A 25222-nucleotide genomic window follows, 5' to 3' on the forward strand; every position below is an offset into this window, starting at 1 on the left:
ACAATTGTCAATATTCTTAGTACTTACAGACCAGTAGAATTTTAAAACATTTTCATTTGACTTTTTTATATTAAAGTTTAGCCCAAGTGTATCCACAATCCTGATGCAATCTTCAAGAATGGTAGAAGGGTCAGGTATTAACAAACCACCACTGCCTAAGACATTGATTTAATTACTATTACTACACAACCAGTTAAACCCCAAAAATAAACGAACTTGAGCAGACTGTCCTCAATGTTATACGCGAGCGCGCGAAGCTTGGTGTTAAGCATCACACCTTCCAATTAATTCTTGGCGCGTCTTGGGGTTCCCGGCCAGCATGAAAGAGCCTGGTGCTCTCGCCTGGTGCCGGCCCTGCTAAGCATCATTTTCTCCACCTATACAATCGGTTTGCGGTACCGACAAATTGAAATTATCGCATCAAAAACCCCATGCCGATGATCGGCGATCGCGATATGTGATCGCGAGCCAGACCGCCAAAGCGCAAAGATCCCCAATCCGTTTACACGGCGAAGAAGCAGTTCCGCGACGGGAGAATGGGAGGGAATTAGATGGGGAAATGATAAAAGGAAAACAGCTCGGTTAGCGATGAGACGAAGCGGCAACAAGAAATTTGACAGCGGGATTAGGACAGAAAAGCACTACCTCATCTATTAATTACTGCCGGCCACAACCTCAAACTGTTGCGCGTACGGACACGGACCTTTGTGGCACCGTTGGTGTTGGTCGCTGCGCAAGGACGCCCGCAAGCATTGTCCGGGAGGGAGAGGCGTGTGGCGTTTGATTGGTAAGAAATTTCACTAGATCGATATCCAATCGGGCCCGTTCCGGCCTCCCGCCATGGACCGAGGGGGTGGGCTTTTCGATCATTGATTCGAATTAGAAACTATCTAGCACGGCGACTGATGATAGTGATTTGGAAAATCATTCAACTGTTGTGTTCGTTTATTTTATTCCATTTTTTCGGTTGTTGTTTGCGATTTCCGTTTTGCTTCTGCCGTAGCTGTATGAGTTGTAGTTTAAAATTAATTTTGATGAGGTTTTTCTCGATGGGTAAAGTTATGTTTTTTGTGTAGTTTTGTTTATTTGTAACTGCAATAAACACACTACAAGAACAAACATGGACGAAAAATAAGATTTGTTGAAATTGAGTGAAACTTACTAAGGAAACTTTTTTACTTTTTCGGTATCTCATTATTTGAGTGAATTCTTCTTCTTGGCTTAACAAATTAACAAATGGCTTAAGATGACGTCGGTCTTCGAACGGCTTTTTTGGACCCTCGTTCGATAATCACTCCTCACTACGATGGAACGGTCCGGATGGGATTTGAACCCCCATTTTGCCGTTTGAAGACCGGTGGCACTGTTGCGTACACCACCGGGTCGCCCTTAACGTTCGTTCACTAAAAATTAATCAAGAAAATGAATTAATAATGGACTTAACCCTATCCTCAATGGCCGCTTACCTGTGCAAGTTTTGCACTTCCATTCCTTAATAGATTTTCTTAAAAAAGTCGTAAAGGATTGAGATTTATTGAATGCTTAGACAGATTTATTTTTCTCTATTTCGTGCGAAAAGAAAATTTTAAACTATAATCTACATATTTTTTCTATTCTGTTTGTTGTTATTCAGGTAGGCCAAACATTTTACATGAGAGCCATAAAATGAATAGTATAGTTAAACTAGGGTAAGTCTACAAATACCATTGATCATTACCTCATTAAATTTTTGCATAAACTATCTTTTTTTAATACTTACTAACCATTTCCTTGGCGATTAATTGCTGTACTTTGCAGCCAAATAGCCATTTTTGTAACGGGTGCTGTTTTAGTATGGATTCGATGCACGATCGGCATACGTAATGGGGGAAAAATATTTTGCTAGTCCTCCCTTACGTGTGCTTGTTTATTTGCTGAAATGATACATAACGGAGTAATAAGCTTTTCGTTTGAATAATTTCAAACCAGAAAAACTGTTTCGATTTTTACTGATCATAAAGATTTTTTTTATTTAAAATATGACGACTTGTGCCGTATTCTCAACACCACTTATGATGACTACGTGTTGAATTTTTTGTTTGTTTATAACAAACAAAAAATTACAAAAATTTCACAAGGCATATCCTTCCTGTCTGTTATCATAAAGGTCTCATCGATTATCATATGCTCGGTTATCATAAAGATTAGTTACTGTCGTCCTTCATCCATCGTTGCACTACGTATTTGAATTCTATACTATTGTGTGTGTTATATGAAATTATTAACTAGTTGCTCTCATCAATGGACAAGAAATAGAGTGTGCATATAGTGTTCAAATTACAATATTAATTTGTATACGTAACTGAACAGTTTCTGTTCATAAGTATTTCTGTTCCATACAGAACTATTTAAATTTAATTTTAAATCTATCTAGTTTATATGGGAGTCTATTTAACTGGCTGACTCTTGAAGAGCCTTAAATTTTTGGTTTTACTGGCATGACTTTTCCTATAGCAGTAGATGAGCCAATAGAATGACGAGTTTTACGAGCTGTACGGAATAAAGAGTTATTGTGTAACAAATTAGACTCGCCAAGTTATGGTGGGTTGGTTATGTCATGCGAATAGTACCGGACGACCAACCTGTAAAGATCTTTTAGGGCATCCACATGGATAGAAGGGGTATGTTATGCTCAAATTGAAATGGCGTGAAAGCTTAGGTGCGTTCGCCAGAACGACCGAAACTATTTATTGATAGGAAATGGCGCTAGACTGCGAATAGCTTCCAGGTCTGCTACGACACGCCAAGAACACGAATCAATTACGACACCTGATATAAAATACAACTGGAATAAGGTAAATCATCATTTGTTTTATTGAAAAAAAAAAAACTTTACAGCTGTACGCCGCAAAAAAAGTTGATAGGTTTTTTATAAATGCTATGCATTTTATATTTGTTCCAAATAATTGATTTTCGGAAACGTAACGATACAATCAAATGATTTCCGACTAATGGGGCGAACACCGTGCTTGTCGAAAAATCCACCAGAGGGACGATGTTTAACATGGCGGTTAGTTTCGGAAGCACTGTTGAGTTATCCGTTGTGTTCAAATATAAAAAAAATTCGTTGAATAGCAGTTGGCCTTCTACACTTCCCCTTAATATGCTTGCTTTTCTGGTTTTATAAAAAGTTTACAAGAAACATGATTGGTTATGTATTATATTCACCATACAGCAAAATCAAACAGCATACACACACAGCTGAACACGCTTCAAAACAACATCTGTCAAAAATCGGCTGTCTTTTCTAGAGCTGTCAAGGCGTATCATGGTACAACCTCGTTCTTAATTATTTTCACGAAGCTGAAGAAAGCTTTGGGTGTGTGTATATTTTTCGCATCTTATTGCGAATCGTAAAATCGATTTTTGATCCAATTTTGCGGTATTATCCGCTAGCAGACCCGGTCAAGTTTCGTTCTTCCAAACATGGGTCGCTCGAGATCCCGCAGCCGGTCGCCCAAAAAGCACAAAAGCAAGCACCGCAAGAGGAGCAAATCTCGCTCTTCCTCGTCGCATCATCACCGTAGCAGTTACGATAAATACAGAGAGCGCAGCTCAAAATCCAGGTAATATTGCCGTGCGGAAACGGTGGTCCGTCCGTCAGAGAGTGGCCGGTAGCCGCGATACGCTTGATTATGTTCCAGATAACCGTGACGCCTCTAATCCAGTCGCGTTCCCTAACCGTACTTTCTTATCCTTCGCTACCACCTGAAGAGATTTCCCTTCTTCATTCCATGACTGCTTCTACCATGCTACCATCCTCACCCACGAGTGCTGATCGTTTTAATTGCCGGCAATTACTATGTTTACCATCCGGACGGTGTCTTCCATGTCCACGGAAAAACATTTTTAAAAACACCGTTCAACCAGAATAGAGCGCTTTCTTCCAAATAGAGAACGAAAAATCCATCCCACACGGGGAATCGATTTTTCGTTCTATTCCGCAGGTCATAACTCACCCACACCTATCCCGGTCGTCCAGAGCATTCTTTTCCATCGTCCGCCAACGACTGCCGAGCATCGGTGTGTATACGCCCACATTGCAGAAGCTGAACACCTTGGGGCCTCATCGAACCGATAGAACCGATCTTCACGAGGATACCGTGAACGTATTTGAATTCTAAACCTTCTTCTCCATCAAGCGTTTGTAGTTCTTGTACAGAGATTACAAGCAAAACATAACTACGTACACACACACTGCTTCGCGGATAGTTTCTCGTACGTTGTGAAAAGAGAAGTATATGAAACGATGCTCAAGTCCAATGTGATTCTGGAATAGGACGCGAATGATAACCATCGATTTGACCAGCAGCGTCTTGCCGGCTAGAGAGTGGTCTAGCATACAGAAATCGGTTTGTTATCCTAGCTTAAGTTAATACTCTCTGTTTTTCTTTAAGCTGATGAAACTCATCTGCTAAAAATAATTGTTTTTTCCGTAGTACTGTCTATATTTATATATAACCATATCAGCACATATACCCATATCCGCTGAAAATTTATTCATCGTACTAATGGAATGTTTTGGTTACTTTTCTTTCTCTTTTCTGTACCTGTTTAATTCCGGCTTCTCCCCCACTGCGGTTTCGTTTTGGTAACCGCGTGTACATCCACACTACCACTCCTTTTGCTCTCTTGTGCATGTTCGACGATGATGCACACTATCGCGTGTAACTGTATGTGTGTGTGTGTCCGTATGCAGGAAACGATCACTGTCCGAATCCTCCGACAGTAGCAGCGATGCATCAAACAGTGGATCCCGGCATCATCATAAAAAGAGCTCCCGCAGCCGGAAGCTTACCGAGGTCGAACGTTTAGCGGAGATGGAACGCCAGAGAAGACAGAAGGAAGCAGAACAGAAGGTATTGGATAGTAGTGATGTGTTCTCTGGAACGCACCCATGGTTCCGGCAGGTTTGATTTCGATTTCAAAGAAATAAAACCATCCGGAACTATCACAACCGTTTGAACCGGAAACCCGATAGCGCAACCAGCTAGACGCCTTTTTCTCTTTTTTATGATTTTTGGACTCATTTTCGCTGTGTTTCGCTCTGAGAGCATCTTTGATAATCGGATCGATAATCGATAACAGAATATAAAGCGCCTTGCCGGCTACGCTTCCGAACGGTTCAAACGGTTCCGGACGGTTTCAGCGAGTTTGTCGATCGCGGACGTTTTCGGCGATTCCAGACGGTTCGGGGCGGTTTCGGAAGCATTGGTTGCACCTACCTGCCGAAATCGGTTCCTAGGTTTTGTGGAATCGTCCGAACTATTTTCGGATCCCCGGCTTTTTGCTATTTTCCCCCTATATCTAGCGGGGATAATAAATGAAGTTGGAGGAAAAAATCCGCAGTGAACCATGATGTAATCTACGGTATTTTCTGTTACATTTTAGATGATCGAAGAGGAAGCAGCCAAACGGATAGAGCTGCTAGTCAAAAAACGTGTCGAGGAAGAGCTCGAAAAACGAAAAGACGAAATCGAGCTGGAAGTGCAGCGGCGCGTTGAAGCTGCCAAAAAGCAGATGGAACAGGAGATGATGCTCGAGCTAGAAAAGCGAAGGGAGCAGGCACGGGAAGAGGAACGACGGCGTGAGGTAAGCATTCCCTCCATAAGATCCTACTGGACATTTTTCTTTCTTTACGATAATCGTTATCGTGTTGTGATGCTTGGTGTGAAGAATGGGCACCGGCAAGTATGGTGGAACCAATTTCCCTGGTATCTTTACACCGTACAACATTCTCATATGTGTGTTTGGCGGTCCTGCTCTTGATGTAATTGTTTTCACTTCATTTTTAGCTGGCATTCGCTTGCCAAGCCCCCGTCCAAACATTATTTAACTTAACCAGGGCCGTTCCGAAGTCATTCTGGAGCACAAACCAGATTTGTTTTTGAACCACCGTTTTGTACTACCTTTACTTTTACATCTCCCCAAAACCAAACCAGGACATCCTTCAACTTGCTATGATCTGGGAAATCAATGTAATCGTTTATTTTTGTTTTGAATTAAAATTTTCTATCTTTAATAACACAAGTTTTTAACGCAGATTTCTCTCTTTAGTTTTTTTCAAACCAGTTCGCTTATACAGGATTTCATTACACTTTCGTATAAAACAAACAATTTCCTCTCCATTCGTTATGTTGTTGCAACAAACCTACACTACATAATTCCAATTGATGGCATCATCGTACGGATTTATCATCGGTGGACGGTTGGAAGTGTTTAAAATAATTGCGAATCAATGTTTAATTTTCTTCGGAAAATTTATTTTCATGGTCTTATTAGCTATCCTTCGCGATCCCTACATAGATCATGCTAACGTGTTTGTGAACAAACCAGTGTAACAAAATACCACTAATTGTGGTAATGGTCGTAATATACTAGTAACACACAACATAAAAAGTAACCCCGTAATGTTGCTGTACACTTCCGTGTTCCGCCCGACTTGATTGAACCGCAAGATTTATGCCCGTGTTATGCAGCAGGTTGAAAAAAAAAGTCTTGATTTGAAGGTGAAGGAGAAAAAGAAGAGCTTTAACAGGATGGTGAGCGATGCCAAGGAATCAGAAGCAACAAGGGCCATGCAAGTGCGTAAGTTAAAAACCAAACCAAAACAAACACAATCGCAAGGAGCGTTCATCTTACGATTTTTCATTGCCAATTTAAATTCGCCGCGCCCGTTAGTTAAGACAGTTGTGGCACTGTTTGGGGCGCATACAAGTGCCCACATGCAAATGAGTGTGAGCGTGTGTTTAGCTTTAACGAATAAGCAAGTGGTTATATATTGTTTTATAAATTTCTTGACAAAAACCAAATCTCCATGAATAAACTCGGATACTGGAAGAGGAGCAGACAGGTGGATAATTGAGCGTTGGTTTTGAAAGTGTGATTTTTTAGTGCTGAGATGGTGTCGGATGCAAAAAGCTTGTTTGATTGAGTAACAGATTTATAATTGAGTCAATGTAAGTTTATCATACTGTTGTTTTCTTCTCTGCACAATACAAACAGATTAAATTGTTTAGTTTGTACTAGCACTGAGCGAATGAAGAACAGCACCACCGTGTGTTTTTTACTATTTCTTTGAAAATATTGAACTCATTCTGCACTTTTAAGTTTAGAATGTTAGTTCACTCTATTTTGAACCTTTTTGAATAATTTACGTTCACTGTTGGTAAAGTTTAATGCAAAAAATCGTAAAAAATTCTGTACTTATCGCTCATTAAGTATCAAAAGTCCAAGTGTAGCATCTTAAGTTATGAAAAGTGGTAAAGATAAAAATAAACAGTAATGCAGGTCTCTTTTTCGAGTGAAATCGATCAGAATAGCTTCCAAGCACTGCCGTGCAGTTCTTGAAAAATTGCAATAATTGCGGTTTTCCGTAGAAGACAAAGCTAAAATACGGTGCGAAATAAGCTTATTTTTGTAGAATATTAGTGAACCAGAAGAGATCAACATCTCATATTTGAGCAGGATTGCAATGTCCAGTGACCACAAAATGTGTGCAGCAGATTATGTTAAGCAATGAAAATTTAAAGCGACACAATAGCCTCAGCCACTGGCTGTGCAAGCGACAGTTGCGCCGGTTTTCGCACGATAGGTCCGAAGTCCGGTCCGAACTGACTATCCTCACTACGTGGTGTTAATACGTCTTAGCATTACCTCAGTCCTCAAAGAAGAACTTTGCACTTGGATAATGTCACGATTCCTAAGCTTGATCTAAGCAAAAACTGGTTTCCTTGCAAAAGCTTCAATGGTAAGACTGGCCAACACATCTTGCTGATCTGTATCTCGTGGGAAACCCTTACTCTATTGTTTTTTATCACATTTGGGAAAACAGCAAACATTTCATCAATTTTGACAAGCTGCAACGTAGTACTCCTGAATGTTAAGAACTCAAGGAATTACCATAGTATATAACAAAATTGTCCACGAAATCACTGCTTGTCACAATAATACGAAAGAATGACAATACATTCACTTAAAATATCTTGAAAATGCCGCTTAATTGGATTTTTCGTTGTAATTCATGCATCTGTTGACCAAAAGTCATGGTGGCGCTATTTTTGTTTTGCATTCATTTTCGTGAATCTGCCGCCCAAAGTGTAAATAGTAAATCAAATAAATGTAAATTAAAAAAATGTTGAAAAGAGTTTGAACTAACGTTCAAACTAAACTTAAAAAAAACCGAATCGGTTCATAAATTTTGAAGATATTGTCAAAACCATGGTGGTATGCTATTCTGATATCGTTCAGTGTATGATACATTTTAAATAGACTAGTGAAACTTTAGTCCTAGAAATGAAACGCTGGGAAAAGCTCGATGTGCTATAATTTAAGACTAGAATGTGTATAATACCGAAATAATAATAGACCATGGCCGTGCGCAACAGAAGTATGAATTATTCTACTGAAACAACAACACCACTGACCGATGATGATGATCATGTTTGGTGTTTGTTGTTCCGTACATTATAAAATGTGATATTTACGTTCTGTTTCCAAATCAAGCTCGGCTAGAGCCGGATTACACTGTAATGTACTGTCGAGTAAAAAGGCGCGCGTGTGTGTGAAACGGGAAGGAGGGTCGATAATCGCGGATTCGCGACAACGTGTGTTCTGTCGATTGTTTTATCCTCCTTAATCATATCCTACTTCTTTCCGTTCACGCACAACACATCAGCTGGTCGCTTGTTTATCTCCCCGGTAATGATACTAAAGCGCCAGTTGGTTAGTTCGTGCTGGTTCACCGTCGACCTGCAGTAAAGAAAAAAGAACGAGGCTTTCACTAAAATGGCTCTCAAAGGCAATCTTTCGTTTTCTTGTCGCACAACCACCACCTTCTTCTGACGTTTTGCGGCGTCTCGCGGTTGTAGTCGCGGATATGCGCACCCGGTGCTGGCACGCGCCGCGCCCTCCCGGGTGCAGTGTCCCAATACCCTTGACGGTATTTCTAATCGTGTTTTCCGTTCTTATAGGAGGAAGAGCTTAAAAAGCGCCAGGAACTCGAGAATATTCTCGCTGAGAATAATCGCAAAATAGAGGAGGCTCAGAGAAAGTTGGTAAGTACGAAGAATTTTTGTTTTGTTTTACCACATTTCTTTCAAAAACTTAACCTTCTGTGTGTGTGTGTATGTTTTTTCTTCATTTCTTCTAGGCCGAAGATCGTCTTGCGATTATTGAAGAGCAAAGAAAGATGGATGAAGAGCGCCAAAAGATGCGTAAAGAGCAAGAGAAACGCATCAAAGAAGAACAAAAGATGATCCTGGGCAAGAACAATTCGAGGCCAAAGCTTTCGTTCTCGCTGAAACCGGGTGTGTCGTAAAAGAGTGGATAAAAGTGTTTCGATTGTCCGTGGTGGTGTCAATGGATTGGGCATACCATCGTACATCATATCCTGCGTGAGGTGTTCATGAAAACAGAATACCAACCCTTTTTCCATCCTTCCTCCTTTCCTTTCTGTTTGAATGGCGCTCTACGTTCTCATTTTTCATATGTATCCATCATCTCATGTTAGCAGTAAGATGTAAGAATTTAATAAGGATATCTTTTATTGCAAACCACTATGCTGCTAGCATAAGTAGTAGCGTTAAGCTACCATTGTCACAAGTGGACTGTAACGTATTGTTCCCCGCTTGAAAAGGAATCACTCATACAATCTTCCTAACTTCTGATGTGGCGCATATCGATGTACTGTACTATGCCCGCTCTAATTGGCTTGCTAGTCGTATGTTTGTCATCCTGGTCAGCACTTCTGGTCAGTATCATCACACTTTGACAATATTTTCAAACTGATATCATTTTCAGTTTATGGGGGTTTTATGTGTAAATTTTGTGTCTGTTTTGTACGCCTAGCAGATAACACACGTGTTTTTCTGTTCTAGTTTGTACAACATGCAGAATACCGCACCGTCCGCACATCGAATTGAAAGTGATGGTGCGGATATAAATAAGACTTTGATTAGATCGCGTATCGCGGTTTTGTGGTTTCTTCCATATTGTAAACAATCTTTTGGATGCGATCAGAATAGGTTTCATCATTTAACCTATCAAGAACGTTTTATCTTTTATCGATCGAACGGTCTTTGTTGCCATGTTGTTGTATCTAGTTGTGTAGAACGTAAGAAATTCACTTCTCCATTGCTCTACCAACATTGGATGTATATTTGTTAACTGTTTATTATTTCTATTGTTTACATTTCTTATTCAGTTTCTGCAATAATCCAATATGAACCTTTTCACACTAGAATATGAACATTAACTTCTAACAGCAATGCATTTTCTGTTCGATCATGTGTCTTGTTTTGAACCCATGGTCTCTCTCTCTCTCTTCAAGACAAATGAATGTTATTCTAAAATCAAACATTTCAACAGAAAGTTTGTGTACAAAGTCTTTCGAATCGTTCGCAATTCTTTGCAAGGCAATAATAATGACGCGCGCATGATGGAAGTATCGAGCAGTGAAAAACATAATGACGATAACCTTGAGTCAAGTAATAAAACATCGTAAAAAGGTTTTCCCTTTCATTTACTAAAGCATTGCGCTTTTTGCAAATATTGAATTTTTGAAAGAAAATTCTTCATCACTTCTTATCGACCAACCAGGCAGTATTTAGGCGTTTCTGGGGGACACATGAACTCCAGCAATCCAAAAATCCATGGCTGGGGCGATGTTCCGGACGGCAGGTAAGTCTACTAGAACTACTTGATAAGAAAGTCCTGTGTCGTTCTCCAGCTTCCAAGCTGCAATAGAACCTACACATGTGTTCTATCTTATCACACATGTGGTGTGCGTAAACAGGGATGTTTGCAATGGGTTCCGTACTCCACAATGTTAGCTGTTCTTGTAGAACATTCTGGCCTTCACTTGAAAAGTGATATTGGACATAGTCATTCTAAACAGTTAACCGAAACCCAAAAGTATGATTAAGGAGAAATACAAAAAAAAATGGAAAATTTGCGATCAACTCGCAGAACATTCCCATTTTTTTCAACAACGAACCACCGAAGGCCAACGAACTTGGTGCCGAAATTATCAAACTACGCGATGCCAGGCAAAACGTATTTTTAGAACCATGCTACCTATACGTTTTCCCCAACCAGAAAGCTTGCGCCCATAACCACCCCACAGAGCTTAGCTTTGGCTATGCACCACACTAAAGTTGGTCGCGGTTGCTCCAAATCCGTTTCAGGAAGTTAATTTACCTCACCAAACTTTCGACAACTACTTCCGAAAACTTTGTCTACATAATGGTGCGGTGCGGGTTTGTTTGTGCCTTGCTTGGTAGGGAAGCAGTGGTGTGTGTCCTCAAATAGTCACGGCAGATTGACTGATAGTAGCTTCCGCTCCTTTCCCTCCATCTTTGTACCCTAGCAACAGTTTGCGGTTATCGACAAACTGACTTGCCTGCGTTGAAAGAAAGCGAACATCAATGTCGCAATCGTTGCCATTTTTTGAAACTATTATACTGAGGGATGTGGGTGGTGCTTCCGCGGATATGAACGCTACCCCTGGCGCAAGTAAGGTTGCATTATAGGAACGGTGTAAGTTTCGCCTAATTATTTCTGATTATCATTACACTGTGACATGCTAGTGCCACTGCAGATACAGAAAGCTTCGTAAAACAGGATAATGGAAGCAAACCAACATATCGCGCGTGATATGGAATCGTTTTAAAGTTAGAAAATTGCTGTTGCTTCTTCTAATTTACGTCGCGTAGGAAAATAAAATGGGACACATTCCACGCGAAGCTGCTGCTGCCAAACAATTAAGCCACAATCCTTGCTCATTATCTTAAGCGGATTAGTATGCGAAAGCGAAAAACAAAACATGACCCTCTGATAACGACATAAAATGTATTTCGAAATATAGCTATGTCATACGAAAGTATACAGTTTTTCGTTTTGTTTTCCTTTAATTAACTATATTGCCTAAAGAAAACGGGATGTGGAAACGGTTGTGACCCATCGACCCGCGGCAGCACAGTAGGCGAACGTTTGCGCTTGCTTACTTTAGCATCGTACGAGGCCGATCCAAAATGACGTTGTTCAGCGATGTCTTACTACCTCTGCTTGAGGATTCTGAGCTACTGGCAGTGTAGCGAGAATATTTCGTACTTCCGCTATTAACTCCGGTCGATATAGTTGCGGTCGCTGCTACTGTTGCCACCGGCACTGCCGGTACTCTCTTCGGTGTTGATGTGGCAGTAGAGGAGACGGTTGGACCGGTCGAAGTGTTTATTGGGGATAGAGGGCTTTTGGAACGATGTTTCGATTGCATCGAGCGTCCATCGACGGTCAATCCATAGCCGTAAGGTGCTACGCGTGGTATTTCTAGCGAATGAATCAACTCGAACTGACCGGTACCAGCTCTTTTGTCCTTCGTATTGTCTATAACAACTGGAAAAAAATCCACACGTATGGAATAATTAGACGAAAAATACTTTTTTATCAATGCATTCGTAATTCATGTTTCTATACCTTTAACAAGATCTTCCTGTACGGCTGGACAAATGACGGACGTTACGTCGGTGGACGACGATAGGTCTGGGCTAGTGTTGATCTCGATAAGCATCGTGCGAAAGTTTTCCGTCACCATGAAATCAGCCCCATATAACTCAAACATGTTACGTTCCATCTTCATCCCATCGAGGCTGGCACAGACGATTGCGAGGATGTTCTTCTTCATGTCCGGATAGATCTTTCGCTCCCAGTAGAAACCCTTGTCTAGCGACTGGAGATGCTCCTGGAAGCGTTTGAGCGACCACATATTACTGGCGGGCAGGGCATCTGCCCCTTCACGGACCTCCTTTGCGTAGTTCTTCTGGATGGAATAGTTCGTCAGATGGATCGATTCACTGAAGTCGTCCAGATTGAACATGCGGGAGCTGAACCGTAAGTAGCAGTTTCTGTACATCCACACCTTGAGCACATTGTTCGTGTAGGCGATGAGAAAGTACTGACGTATGTCGAACTTGGTGCAATGTATCAACAGTGGACGCTCTGCAAATAGGCAAAAAGCAACGAATCTCGCAAGCAAATGGAATGATCATGTTTTGCTACTGAAAGACAGCGTTTTGCGATAACGTATTGAGGTAATTATGCATTAGAGCAATGCTTTAAAATAATGCAATGCTTTGATCAAAATAATTAGAGACATAACATATAACACTAACTATATAAATTGATTCATTTTATAAGGAGTTAAATGTTGGCAAATAACTCGGATCTTAGCCATGGCTGTTGTAAAAATAAATCAGACTATTTGCAACTAATTGCCGCTATATCTTATTAACCAAATACGGCCAAGCCGTCTCACACTAAAAACTTTTATTATCAATTTTATTTTTTAACAATTAAAGAATTTTAATTTTTAACAATTAAAGGATCATCAATCTGATATGGAAAACGAAACGAATACAAAAATTCAATTCTTCATTATGAAGATGTTTCCATTAATAGGTGCTACCTGAAATAAATTCAATATTGATTCATTCTTCACTCTACACAGATTGCTATCCAACGTTGACTATTACGCTCTTCACAGCAAACAACGTTACGAATGGCCTCATTTGCAACTCTAACTTCTACTGTTGATTTTCCAAAATGGTTAAGTTCAATCAAAAGTTTCGGTGTTAGACGCCCTTTACTCATCCTTCCGCCCGAGAAATGAGGCCAATTATATCTAATCAACTCACAAAATCGCGATCCCATTTTCTACAAACACCATGTAAAAACAATGGATGGGGAAAAAGGTGGAAGACGCGGCGAAATAAGCAACCAAGCTTTCGCCATAAACTATGAATTCTTCTATTAAACTCATACGCGGGAAAAGTTTTATGCGAAAGCTTTTATAGAGAATCGCAAAAAAAAGTATCGCCCCTTGGTTTACTTTGTCGTGGGTACCTGTTGGATCGAACAGGCGACCTTCACCTGGAAATGTCTCGCGAAGTGGTGCCCGGCTGCAGGCCAACCAACAGGAAAGACAGGAAAAGCTTAAGCTAACTTCCAACGCACCCTCCTATCGCCAAACATCCGAGCACTAGATTGGATTTTACTATAGCAATTCAGTACGATAGTACGTGGGAACAAGGGGCCACTACTTACTGCTACCATCCATGACCTGCTTGCATGCTCGGGCCCTTGCGAAGGTTTCAATATTAAACAACGATGATACTACACCGTCCCGAAATGGCCTAGTTATTGAAAAGTATTCAATTTCCGTCCAAGTGTCGAAAGCGATTGTTTGATTGCATTTCCATGTGGAACTGTGGAACCGCTTCGACAGATGTGCATCGTCGTCACACCTTGCGACTGAAAGGACACACTGCGGTAACACACCAATATAAGCACTCAAGCAAAAGGGCCATATGAATAACGGAACCATGTGGGTGAATGTTTACATACTATCGTGCCCTCAAGAGAAGCATGTTTGAAACACCTGTCGCAACACATTGCTGAGAGGGGGCCTAACATACCATATGAATGGAATAGTCTCATGGGAAACTTAATATCTTACTCTGCTACGGTTAACTTCGACTACCAATACACGAAGAAATGTAGAAATAGAGTGGATTGAATGAAAATCATACAGGGATTGGCGAAACCATGGCTAAATGCTCTTCAAAGCTAACCATATTAGAGCAGACAGAAGGATCCTTCTGCCATGCGTTGAATTTTGTTCAGAAATAATTTGCAACTGCAATGGTTGTGCAAGACGTATTGGATTTGCCCAAAATGCTGCATATCAGCAATTAGCGCGGAGGTAATTGCACGGCATGCATGCGTGTGCACTAAGACTTGCTAATTGAACGTCTTCCGCCTTTTCCAACACCACATCGTGTACCAAGGGCAAATGCACTTATTTTCTTCGTTTCACCTTCAAAAAGCACAAAAATAAAGTGCGAGGTCAACATAGAATGCACCTTACTCCTCGCTGGGGTATAGCAGCAAAAGCAGATCGTAAAAAAATACAAACAGTAGATGTGCAATTATCAGCAACGGTGTTGCGCTGTAGCTGTTTAACATTATCGCATTATCTGGCGCTGCGTGGGCGAAGGAAAACGTTACCAAGGGGAGGCACAATATCGAGCCTTTTATTTTGCATAAAACTCCCCCCGTATCTGCCTTTGTTCTTTGAGTGTGTGTGTGTGTGTGTGGGTTTGTGTCGGGGGGGAGTGTGCCAACATTATGCGAACCGTGATCCGTTACCAAGGAAGTGTTTGGGAATTCAAAATGTAGTATGTTAGTGGCCCCGTTTTGCTTTCTTCGCCTCTTCACCCATGCTCTCCGAGGCTCTTGTCTTGTGTGCTATGTGCAAATCGGTTTACCGTTCCAGGTTTACCAAGTATGAGATAATTGTGCAAAATTTTGTTATACGTTCCATCTCTATTTCCTTACTAAACATAAGTGGGAAGTGAAAATATATATCAATTTAAATTTGCTTTCTCATTACGTTATGGATTTCTAACTTTATGGAACTTTTAGAAAAAATGTGGCTTTTTATGATTACTGTTTTTTTTTTAAATAAAATTTGTTCAGTTAAAATTTTTGGAGTTAGAAGTTTAATTACACTGGTATCAGGCGTATTAATTTCATATCAATTCGGGTCATTATTATAAAAATCTTTTCCTCTAAATGTGCTTCATGTGCTTCAAAGAGTAAAATGTTTGAATAAAATATTTTAACTGGTGGACAATAAAAACCGGGCATGCCCTGGATAAGGTAAAAAATAAGGAGACCTGCCTTGAGGTATTTGAAAAAAAAAGCAACACAAGAAGAGCTGAGACGGCAACGGCAACGGCAACGAAATGTACTATTTAAACTAAAGAAATAAAATAAAAATGGTTGTCAATAACAAAAAACTAAAACAAATTAATTTTTACGATCAAGAAGTTGTAGCGTTTCATCTAATACTACTTATCTTCCTCTTTTTCTTGGCTTAACGACCGTCTAGGTCACGCGAATGGTCCGGATGGGATGAGAATATTACTTATAATAGGACCAAATAGTTTTAATTGTTGAAAACGCGTGTTTTTTTTTTTTCAATTAGTAAGGAACGGCCTACGCAAACGAGGCTTGATAGTTCTGAATGTATCACTAAAAATACTATTTATATTGGGAGATTTGAAGCTTTACATATACGTGTACCCTTTTTCATTGAATTTAATGCGACTTAAAAAGATAATTTAGGGTGGCAAACTTATAGACTAATGGGTTTTAAGTGATATAGAAAGATATCCATACACGGTTTGTCATACTGGTTTTTAATACACTTAATAGAATATTAATAAAATTTAAATAATCCACCAAAATGGACACAAACTAGAAAAGCATTACAAGTTTACAAGAGTATGTGTATACTTATTTCCACTAGTGTACATATGCAACCCGTAACAGGTCCCTAAAACGTTTAAAACTAGACTAGATTTTCCAAAACGGGACTCTTATTTAGTCGATTTCATGTAACAAAGACAGGAATTACGATGCCTTTATGTTTGGTGCTGTAGCTTCCCTTACACCGCTCCACGTTTGTGATACGACAACAGTGTGAGCTAAGAAGCTCAACTAAAGCGTTCGTTTCCAAATTGAACCCATCCATGATCGATTGCGGGAAAACAACTATTGCCTAAGCGGGATAGCGAATTAGTAGCTCTCCCTCATCAGAAAAATCAGGTAATGAAATCAGTTCAAGCTGCTTTACCTTTCCAACCGGAGTCGTACCAGAATGGGAAGGACGCTAACAGAAAGCAATTAGGAAATGAATGAAGGGGAAATACTTTGAAAAGACCAGTTAAATCGGGTCAACGACGATAAAATTCTTTTTGATCATTTCGTAACGCCCTGGTTTGAGTCGATAGGTGGGCAAAACGTGTTGTAATAGGAGCTAAGTTTTGACGTATCGCATAATTCTATGATAGGTTACATCACTTCATAATAGTTTACAATCACGAAAATCAATTAATTCTTTATCAAATATTTTAGTCAAGGTATCATATTTCAATAGGAATTCAATATGTACTTGAATTTAATTAATTCATATAGTTTAAATAGTTTGGTATTTGGTAGATTAGTTACAAACTACAAAACTACAGAGGTCTAACTTACCGATATACTTCTGTGCAACGTACTTCACATCCGGATTGCTGTCCACGTGCTCCAAGAGTTTACGGTCGTCGTTGAAGATCATTATCCCTAGCCCGCGGCACCGATTGCCCGGCTTCAGTATCCACATGTTCCTTATCCCATCGATCTTCATGTCCGGGAAAATCTTTGCCGCTTCGTGTACCAATTTTTTCACCTGTGCCACCAACGACAGCACCTCATACCCCGGGATACTGCCGAACTGCGCTTCTCCCGCCAGTATCTGTTCCATCTCGTGCCGATTCTCGGGTGTCAGCAATGGTTCACAAAACTCCTCGTGATCGATGTCCTCGTGCTGTGCGCAACCCAAATAGTATCGCAGATAGTTCATCGCTATCGTTAGCACATCCGTAGCCAGCGTGCCTTCATCGTCGAACGAGTGCTCCAAGTGTTTGGACATGTGGTACAGAAAGCTGCTCACAATCGTAAGCTGGTAATCCTCCTGGAACTTGGTAATGATGTCCTCCGTATCGAGCAGATACGTTCGTGGATAATCCAACTCAGCGAAACCTTCCTCCTGGTGCCAGTGAGAGGCATTTATCAATCGGATTAAGTTCTCTTTCACAGCAAAATCGTACGGCCGCTCATAGTGGATCCGGCTGCGGTACGGCGCGTAAAAGCGATCCTGTTTGCAATCACGCATGTTCCGATGCTGCCAGATGAAGTACGGCAGGTACGGCTTCAGATACTTAGAGACAAGCGCTTCCTCGTACTCATTCCCATTCGATGCCTTTTGCAGCAAGGCATGGTGTGACAGCTCACGCAGCAAGGCACTTCGGAAAGTTTGCTTTTCAAGCCAGTGGCGTGTCTTGAGCGCTTTTCGCAATGCCGGATAGTGACCCACGATCGAAAATATGTGCTTCTTTTCCACTGCCGAGGCAATTTTCGTTTTCAGCTGCTTTTGCTTTAGAAAATCGAAGCTATAGTTGCGAAAAAACTTGTGCTTTGGTGTACGGTTGGAGTCATCGTCGTCCTCGAGCGCATGCAAACGAGGAGCCATCCGCGGGAATGTATGGACATGCTGGTTTGCCTTCGGGTTTGGGAATGGTCTTGATAGTGGTGATAGTGTGCGATCATCTCCTGTAGCACCAGTGGAGGAACTATGCTGCGGGTTGGATAGTGGCTCCACTGGAGGTAAAGCTTTGAGAAAGCGTTTGGAAAGATGGACCGGCGCTTGTTCGAAACGTTGATCCAGCTGCCTACCGTAATCGAGCTCGCCCAGTTCCAGCGTTATGTCGGCTAGATCAACACCGGGATCACTGTCCCATACATCACTGGTAACAAATTTGATTTTTAAATGCATTTCAATTATCTATTTCGTTCAACGGGAACTTGTACAACACCGGATGAACACCTCTATCAATATGTTATCAATATGCTATTGATGGCCTCAGCCTAACGAACGTGTGTAGATTATAATTAGCTAAACTAGTGGCTTTAGGCTTAAAATATTGTAACTCCTGGTTCACAGCAACGGCCCTGTCGCCAAGAATGGATAACAAAAAATTCATATATCCCTTCGAAAGGAAGTGTCCCGCCGCTACTGCTAATGTTGGGCGATTCTACTGTTGCTGCTGCTGCTTCTGCTGCTGGAAACCGCCCGGGATCAGGATAACACACTTATACACCGAGTAAAAGTACACTAAAATCTACTGAAACACAAAACAATTTGGTTTAAGTAAGGAAGAACCTTGAATTTTCACCAGAGGTACACGGAAAAGCGTTTCATGGAAACGTGTGGCGGGGGTTGCTGCGTTGTGTCTACTACTTTTTACAGTACTGTTATGATAGCTGCTGTTGCGTTTGCTGCTGTTGCTCATGCTGTTGCTTATAGCAGTGGAAGAAGTGGTTGTTGCTTTGCTGATGCCGTAACCATGGGTACTGCTAGAGCTGCTGCCCATGAAACAGTGGCCGCGTGTGATGGGAAGATTACAGCGCGAGTGCCAATGGGATGGAAAGGATGCGTTAGCGGGCGGAGAGGAGAAAGACGAGGTGGTGGAGCAGGAGGAACTATAAATAGGCGGGATCAGGTTGGCAGGGGATTTACCGGTGTACGGTGCAAAGCTGGACCTTAGCAGTAGTTGAGAAAATTCATCACCGTTCTTTCCGCCCCAGCAACGGGCGGCGGTGTTCCACGGCTGCTAGAAAGCGCCCGACGTGCCACCTCCGGTCGGTCCAGCAGAACACTCCACTGTACTGCTGCCGCCACTGCCACCGCCGCCGCTCGTCATGTGTGCCGTACTGTGGTGATGTACCGAAGACGTAACGTTACCAGGATGCAGCAGCATGGCGGACGAACGTTCTCCTGCCAACGATGCTGGCAGATCCTCGGCTGATTGTGCGTGATGCAGTTTGTTGCCTGCCCTCGAAGTCACAGTTTTCGACGGTTTTGTTTGTAAGCTAAATCCAAGCGTGTAAAAGTTGTTGGAGGTCGTCATACGACTTCCGGTGTGCCGCGTACTGTAGCGAATAGTTGCCGGAAACCCATTGGACGGTGCATGGCTTGCGTGATTTCCATTGGCAATGGACAGATTTTCCGCGCTAGTCGAACGTTTTTCGGAGTCAGAATTTGACTGACTACTGGAGTCATCACAATCGGTGATCTTGATCGTACACCTGTTTGGCCCACCAGAAGCAGCGTAACCGTTGCCCGATGCCATGGCACTGGGCACCGCGGGAGCTGGGCGAGATTGTCCTTCGTCCGATAATTCCGACCCGGTTCGTTCTCTACCGCCATTGCAGCCATTATTAACGGTGAGTGAACTGAGCGTGTTGGAGAAATTATGCTGGAAGAAGCTAGTCGTGGCCCGTTCCCAAGCTTCCACACTGTCGATGTACGTGTCCCCTTCGGTCAGATACTTGGACCCGCTGCCGGCTCCATTACGGCGGAACAATTCGCCCGTTTTCGAGATGATGTACGATTTTTTCTTCTCAAAGTCATACCGCAGGTTATTATTTTTGTGCGAAAAATTGGACCGTTTGTATAGTGTGGCTGAGGTTACACCGCATGCACCACGCACCATCCCATGCTGCCGTGACATATCATCGTCGGGTTTACCGTCTCGAAACTGCATACATTCTATCAAATCCATTATAACCGGTGAAGCAGTTTGCTTTACTACCGCTGCCGAAGTAGCCAGCCGGGACACTTGCAACACGTTCTGGACCGGTTTTAGTGGAAGCATACGCATGCGATCCTTCTTGATGGAGCTCTTGGGCGTGATACGATGTCCACGAAGCTGCAGATTGAGTCCCATATAGGCGGGAGTTTTCGGGATGACCTGTTTGTAGATCAACTCGAACGAACCGGTGGGTGCATTAGAATCGGTTCGTCGATCGATCACCACTGTAGCAGAGAGATAAAAGCATTTCTCGTCAATTTAACACACCCATTAAGCGGGCGGGATCACTTCACTTGATTAGATAACTTACCTCTTATCGTATCTTCAACACACTGCGGACACAGCCGTGCCGTGACGCTTGTGCTGGGCGCTAGATCCGGGCTCGAGTTGATCTCGATCAGCCAGGGATAGAAATCTTCCGTGATCATAAAATCTGCACCATACAGCTCGAACGTGTTCGGCCGTCGGTCCATATTGTCCTGGCAGGCCAACAGGGAGCCGATGATTGCCTTTTGCATGCCGGGGTAGATGCGTTCGGACCACATCTCGTACTTGTCGATCTGCCGGAGGTAAGCCTGGAACGTGTGGCAGTCCCACATGTTTTCGTGCGGTAACCGCTCGTCCCGTACCGCGTTGTGGTACTTCTTCTGTATCGCGTGGTTAGTTAGGTGTACCGATTCGTGGTAATTCATGAGATTGTACTGCTGCGAACTGAAGCGTAGGTAGCTTTCCTTGTAGAACCAAATATTCAGCGGTTGCACGCTGGTGATCATAAACCACTGCCGAATGTCGAACTTTGTGTTATGAATAATGAGTGGACGCTCTGAAAATGGAAAGATCAGCGTGTCCAATAGCGTTTACATATTTCAAATGGATGGAGAACGTAAAAGACTACAATGGTGAAACAGCAGGACAGCCCTATTTTTTAGACCAACGATTACTGCTCCTATTTGCTAAGAAAAAGATTAAGAAACGTTTGAGGTTGTCTTCAAAAACATTGCTAAGCGAGAAAAACCACGAATCACGGTTGTACTAAAAGTATGTTCCACTACACACAGTTTGAATTACTAAAATGGCGGCCCTTAAGTATTTCCGTCTCAATCTACTAACAACTTTTCGGTAAAAATGGACAGCGCAACGAATAAAACTACATTTTTCTTTGGTCCACCGAAAACTAAAAGAGTGCACAGGAATGAAAATTGCATAGCACACCCCTTTGCAAACGCTACAAGGTGTTTGCAGGGAAAACAGCTGGAATTCAACCGTTGTTTCTATGGCAAAAAACATAGTTCCTAACACATTATAAAATATTCTACTACCACTTTATGCCTCCGGTACCTGTACGCTTCCCCTTCGAAAGGAATAATTATGCGTGTGACTTTGCCTGGCGGGCTGCAATCCTTTCAGGAAACTCCTCCCGCGAATCCTTTGCCCCTCTGGGGCATGCTACTAAACATGCATGCCAACGCCCTACACGAACACTAACGCGACGGAGCTTCGAGGAATGTGCATTCCTTCACTGCAAGGACTTTCAGAGTATTGGGGCGAATATATGTGGCTGCAAACTTACCGATGTACTTCTGTATGACGTATCGCGTTTTGCTGACAATCGGTGGGTTTACCATGGCAATGATTTGCTTGATGTTGTTCATCAGATGGATGCCACGCCCGCGGCACTTATTGCCCGGTTTCACAATCCAAATGTTCAGATACCCGTCCAGTGCGTACTGGGGCCAGTAGCTCTTAATCTGTTCCAGCACCGATTTGGCCTCCGCGAGATAGTTATCGATCGCGTCCGAATCGCGCTCCTCCTTCAGCAGCTGTATCCGGTTGTCTTCGTGCGTTAGCAGATAGTGATGCGTTAGGAAAACGTCCCAGTCGTGGTCCCACACTTTCGTGTCCTCCTCAATGTCGATGTCGTTGTGCAGGCAGTAGTCCAGGTACTCCTTGCAGCGCGTCAGTGCAAAGGTAATGCACGTGCTCGGCACATTGCCATCGTCTGCGATGATGGCGTCGAGGCCTTCCTCGGTCGCGTACCGTTCGATGAGCCACTTGAGCAGCCCCATCGACGCCGTCAGCCGGAAATTGTCGACGAACTCGTTCAACTCCTCCGGATTCCAGACGTTATAGCACCGGGGAAAGTAGGTCTCGGACATGCCCTCCTCGTAGAACCAATGGAAATCGTGCAGCGCCGAGCAGAGGCCTTCCTTCGTAGTGAACGGCGCTTTTGCGAAGCGGTTAATGATCAGTGACGAGTTTTTCGTCAAATCCAGCCAATCCGCCTTTTCGCGCCGTGCCGTCCAGAGGAAATCAATTGGCGTATGTTCCAGAAAGCGTGACATAATGCTGCGCTCACATTTGGCGATGTGGTTCTTGCGTGATTCACCCGGTTTCCGTTCCGGAAGCTGCGAAACCAAATCCTCCAGTATGAAGCCGGAAGAGGAGGTGGATGCTTGCGCCTTCACGCGGAAACCGTCCAACTTTTCTACCCAGCCACGCTCAACCAACGCCCGGCGCACGGTATGGAAGGACCCGCGGAGCAAAAACACCCGATGATGCTTGGTCGCGTCCTGTACCTTTTTCCGCAACTCGTTCAACCGGTCCGCATTGATCCAGTTGTTTTTGTACGGATTGATAAATTTCACCGTCGCTGTCAGCGGCCCCAAATTGCCCTCGATAACTTTCCCGATGGTTGCTGTTGTTGCCGGTCTAGCGCTTCCACCAACTACCGTAGTATCCTTATCGGTGTCGTTAACCACACTCGTTTCACCCTTTGCGGTTGTGCCATTTTTCTGCCCACCACCGGACCGAATACCTTTACGTTCCGCATCACTTTCGTTATCCTCCTTATCGTTTTCACTGCACAAACTACTGCTGCTATTATCACTACTGGCCTTATCACTGTCACTGTTGGTACTGGTAGCAGCGGGTGTACTTTCACCGCTGCTGATGCTGCTACGGCCAGTTCCACCATTACTAGTGCTGCAGCTGATTCGGCACCCGCTGCTCGAGCCACTATCACTGCTACTACAGCTATTCAGTTCATCTTCCATGCTCATGGCGCCGGACGGTTCGGAGACGACGTTGCTCAAGCTACAGAAGAGATGGCACACTTCTTCCTGCTTCGGAGCCTTCCATGGAACTGCACGGACCATGTACAAAGCAGGTTACCCGGTGCTGGGTAATTCGCCCGATGGACTGTAGAAATTCGTGAAGCTCAATCACATCATTCGTGGCACTGCTGCTCCGCGTGGTAGTGGAACTGTGTCATTCCGCCAAAATTTGACGATCACGCCGCAATACTCAATGCTTCTTCCACACCAATTCAACCTCATTGCCCTAGTAGTAGGCCCTAGTAGTAGACCTAAGGATGGCTCAGCTGGTCTAGTTTGGCTTGCTTTCGGTGCCAACGTGGGTTGGCATCAACTATTTGGCAGTTGTAGCTTCCATCCCTCCTACACTCTACCGTTTGGTTCGAACAGTCCAATACAATTAACACGCTGTGCCTGCCTGCCACAGGGTTCACATCCCACGTCTTTACTCAACACAAAACTTGAACACTACCGGTACGCTGTGGGCAGGCATCTGCCGTCCCTGCGCTTCTTTTTGACTGGATCGGAAGATTGGAACGGAACAGAAAAGGATAGGTTGAAGACTGAAACGTTATCGCTGTTCGCATTCCACACACTAAGCAGCTAAGCATCGAAGCAAAACTAAGCAAACAACCACCAACTCCCGTACACGCTGGAGGACACGCTCAACTTTCCACTATGCTCGCCATGACCCGCACCTGCTGGCTGCCACGATCACTATTGCATCTACTACTAATGCTACTACTATTGCAGCTACCCTCCCCAGGCTTGTGGCTTGTGGCTGTTTGTCTGTATCGCTATTTTCGGCTCGTCTCGACACAAAACCAAGCACAAATAATTTCCCAACCCCAACATCACAACCCGTATACACCGCTATGGGGTATCACATACTGATTTCATATCCCCACAGAACCCTTAACCAACACACAACCCTAAACCCCCACACACATACTCGAAAATATACGACCACACATACAATTTCACTTTTGTGCTGTTCACATGGCTAGGATTTCATTCATTCGAAGCAGGATCGGAAAAGGATACGAAAAAGGGGGTAAACTAGTTAGTACCAAAGCACGCGCTAGTTTAAGGACCCTTCCGCGCGTGTTCACGTTGGCACTAATACTGAATGTTTCGTGGAATGTTTGGTCCGTTTTTATACCCGATTCACGGCGGATGAATGTGTTGTTTGGCATTCGTAAGGACATGCTCCACTAGTCGGGAATATTGGATCCTCAGTCTATACGGGACCGAATGGGGTAAGTATTTAAATGCCAAGCCATGAATGGATGACGCTCCAACAAAAGAGATTGAAATTTTGAATCGTTTGATAACATGATTTGTATATGTTCTGTTCCTAATAATCCCAAATTGAAGAGGTTTGTATTAAAATGGAAAAACGAAATGACCAAATCGGTTAAACAATAAAAATAAACAGCTATTTAAATGAAATACAAAGCTTAAACATAGAAGGAAGGAACAGGAAGCTTTTTCGTTGGAGAAGCACATTAAAACAATGGAAAAATATTTTCGAATGGTATGATGAGTTTGGCGACCAAACAGCCAGTTGAACTTTACAAAAAGAACTGACTGTAGCGTAGTGCAGGATCACATTTTAGCATTCTATACGATCAACTATGCGTAATTAATTTTCCACTATCCTTGGTAAAAGGTAAAATTTTTGCTTTCATGTTTATTGCAGAAGTAGCGAAATTTGTTATTTGGTACACACAATTTCAATTCAAACTTCATCTTTTAACGAAAGTAGGGTCAATTCCGTCAAACTTTGAACGAACCTAAAACGTCAAAAGCCGTACGTTTTATTTAACGAAG

General features: G+C 42.8%; 3 protein-coding genes across 3 annotated transcripts in view; 1 reads left to right on the forward strand and 2 right to left on the reverse strand.

The window, feature by feature from the left end:
* The first annotated feature begins 3319 nt into the window (after nucleotides 1–3319).
* Nucleotides 3320–25222, forward strand: part of LOC126565276 (UPF0430 protein CG31712) — a 39459-nt gene continuing 17556 nt past the window's right edge. The window contains exons 1-5 of the mRNA XM_050222440.1: nucleotides 3320–3605; nucleotides 4739–4898; nucleotides 5431–5631; nucleotides 9012–9095; nucleotides 9191–9362. Of these exons, the coding sequence (XP_050078397.1) occupies nucleotides 3466–3605; nucleotides 4739–4898; nucleotides 5431–5631; nucleotides 9012–9095; nucleotides 9191–9358 (753 nt within the window). The 5' untranslated portion in view covers nucleotides 3320–3465 and the 3' untranslated portion in view covers nucleotides 9359–9362. The remainder of the gene's footprint in view (nucleotides 3606–4738; nucleotides 4899–5430; nucleotides 5632–9011; nucleotides 9096–9190; nucleotides 9363–25222) is intronic.
* Nucleotides 12040–18478, reverse strand: LOC126564169 (tubulin glycylase 3B). The gene is made up of 3 exons (XM_050221128.1): nucleotides 17140–18478; nucleotides 12514–13035; nucleotides 12040–12432 (listed from the first exon to the last, which is right to left on the reverse strand). The coding sequence occupies exons 1-3, from the start codon at nucleotides 18476–18478 to the stop codon at nucleotides 12041–12043; spliced, it is 2253 nt and encodes a 750-aa protein (XP_050077085.1). The 3' UTR covers nucleotide 12040.
* Nucleotides 18779–23356, reverse strand: LOC126563973 (tubulin glycylase 3A). The gene is made up of 3 exons (XM_050220855.1): nucleotides 21868–23356; nucleotides 20608–21120; nucleotides 18779–20521 (listed from the first exon to the last, which is right to left on the reverse strand). The coding sequence occupies exons 1-3, from the start codon at nucleotides 23354–23356 to the stop codon at nucleotides 19317–19319; spliced, it is 3207 nt and encodes a 1068-aa protein (XP_050076812.1). The 3' UTR covers nucleotides 18779–19316.

The sequence above is a fragment of the Anopheles maculipalpis genome, chromosome 3RL (assembly GCF_943734695.1).
Source record: "Anopheles maculipalpis chromosome 3RL, idAnoMacuDA_375_x, whole genome shotgun sequence".
Lineage (NCBI taxonomy): Eukaryota > Metazoa > Arthropoda > Insecta > Diptera > Culicidae > Anopheles > Anopheles maculipalpis.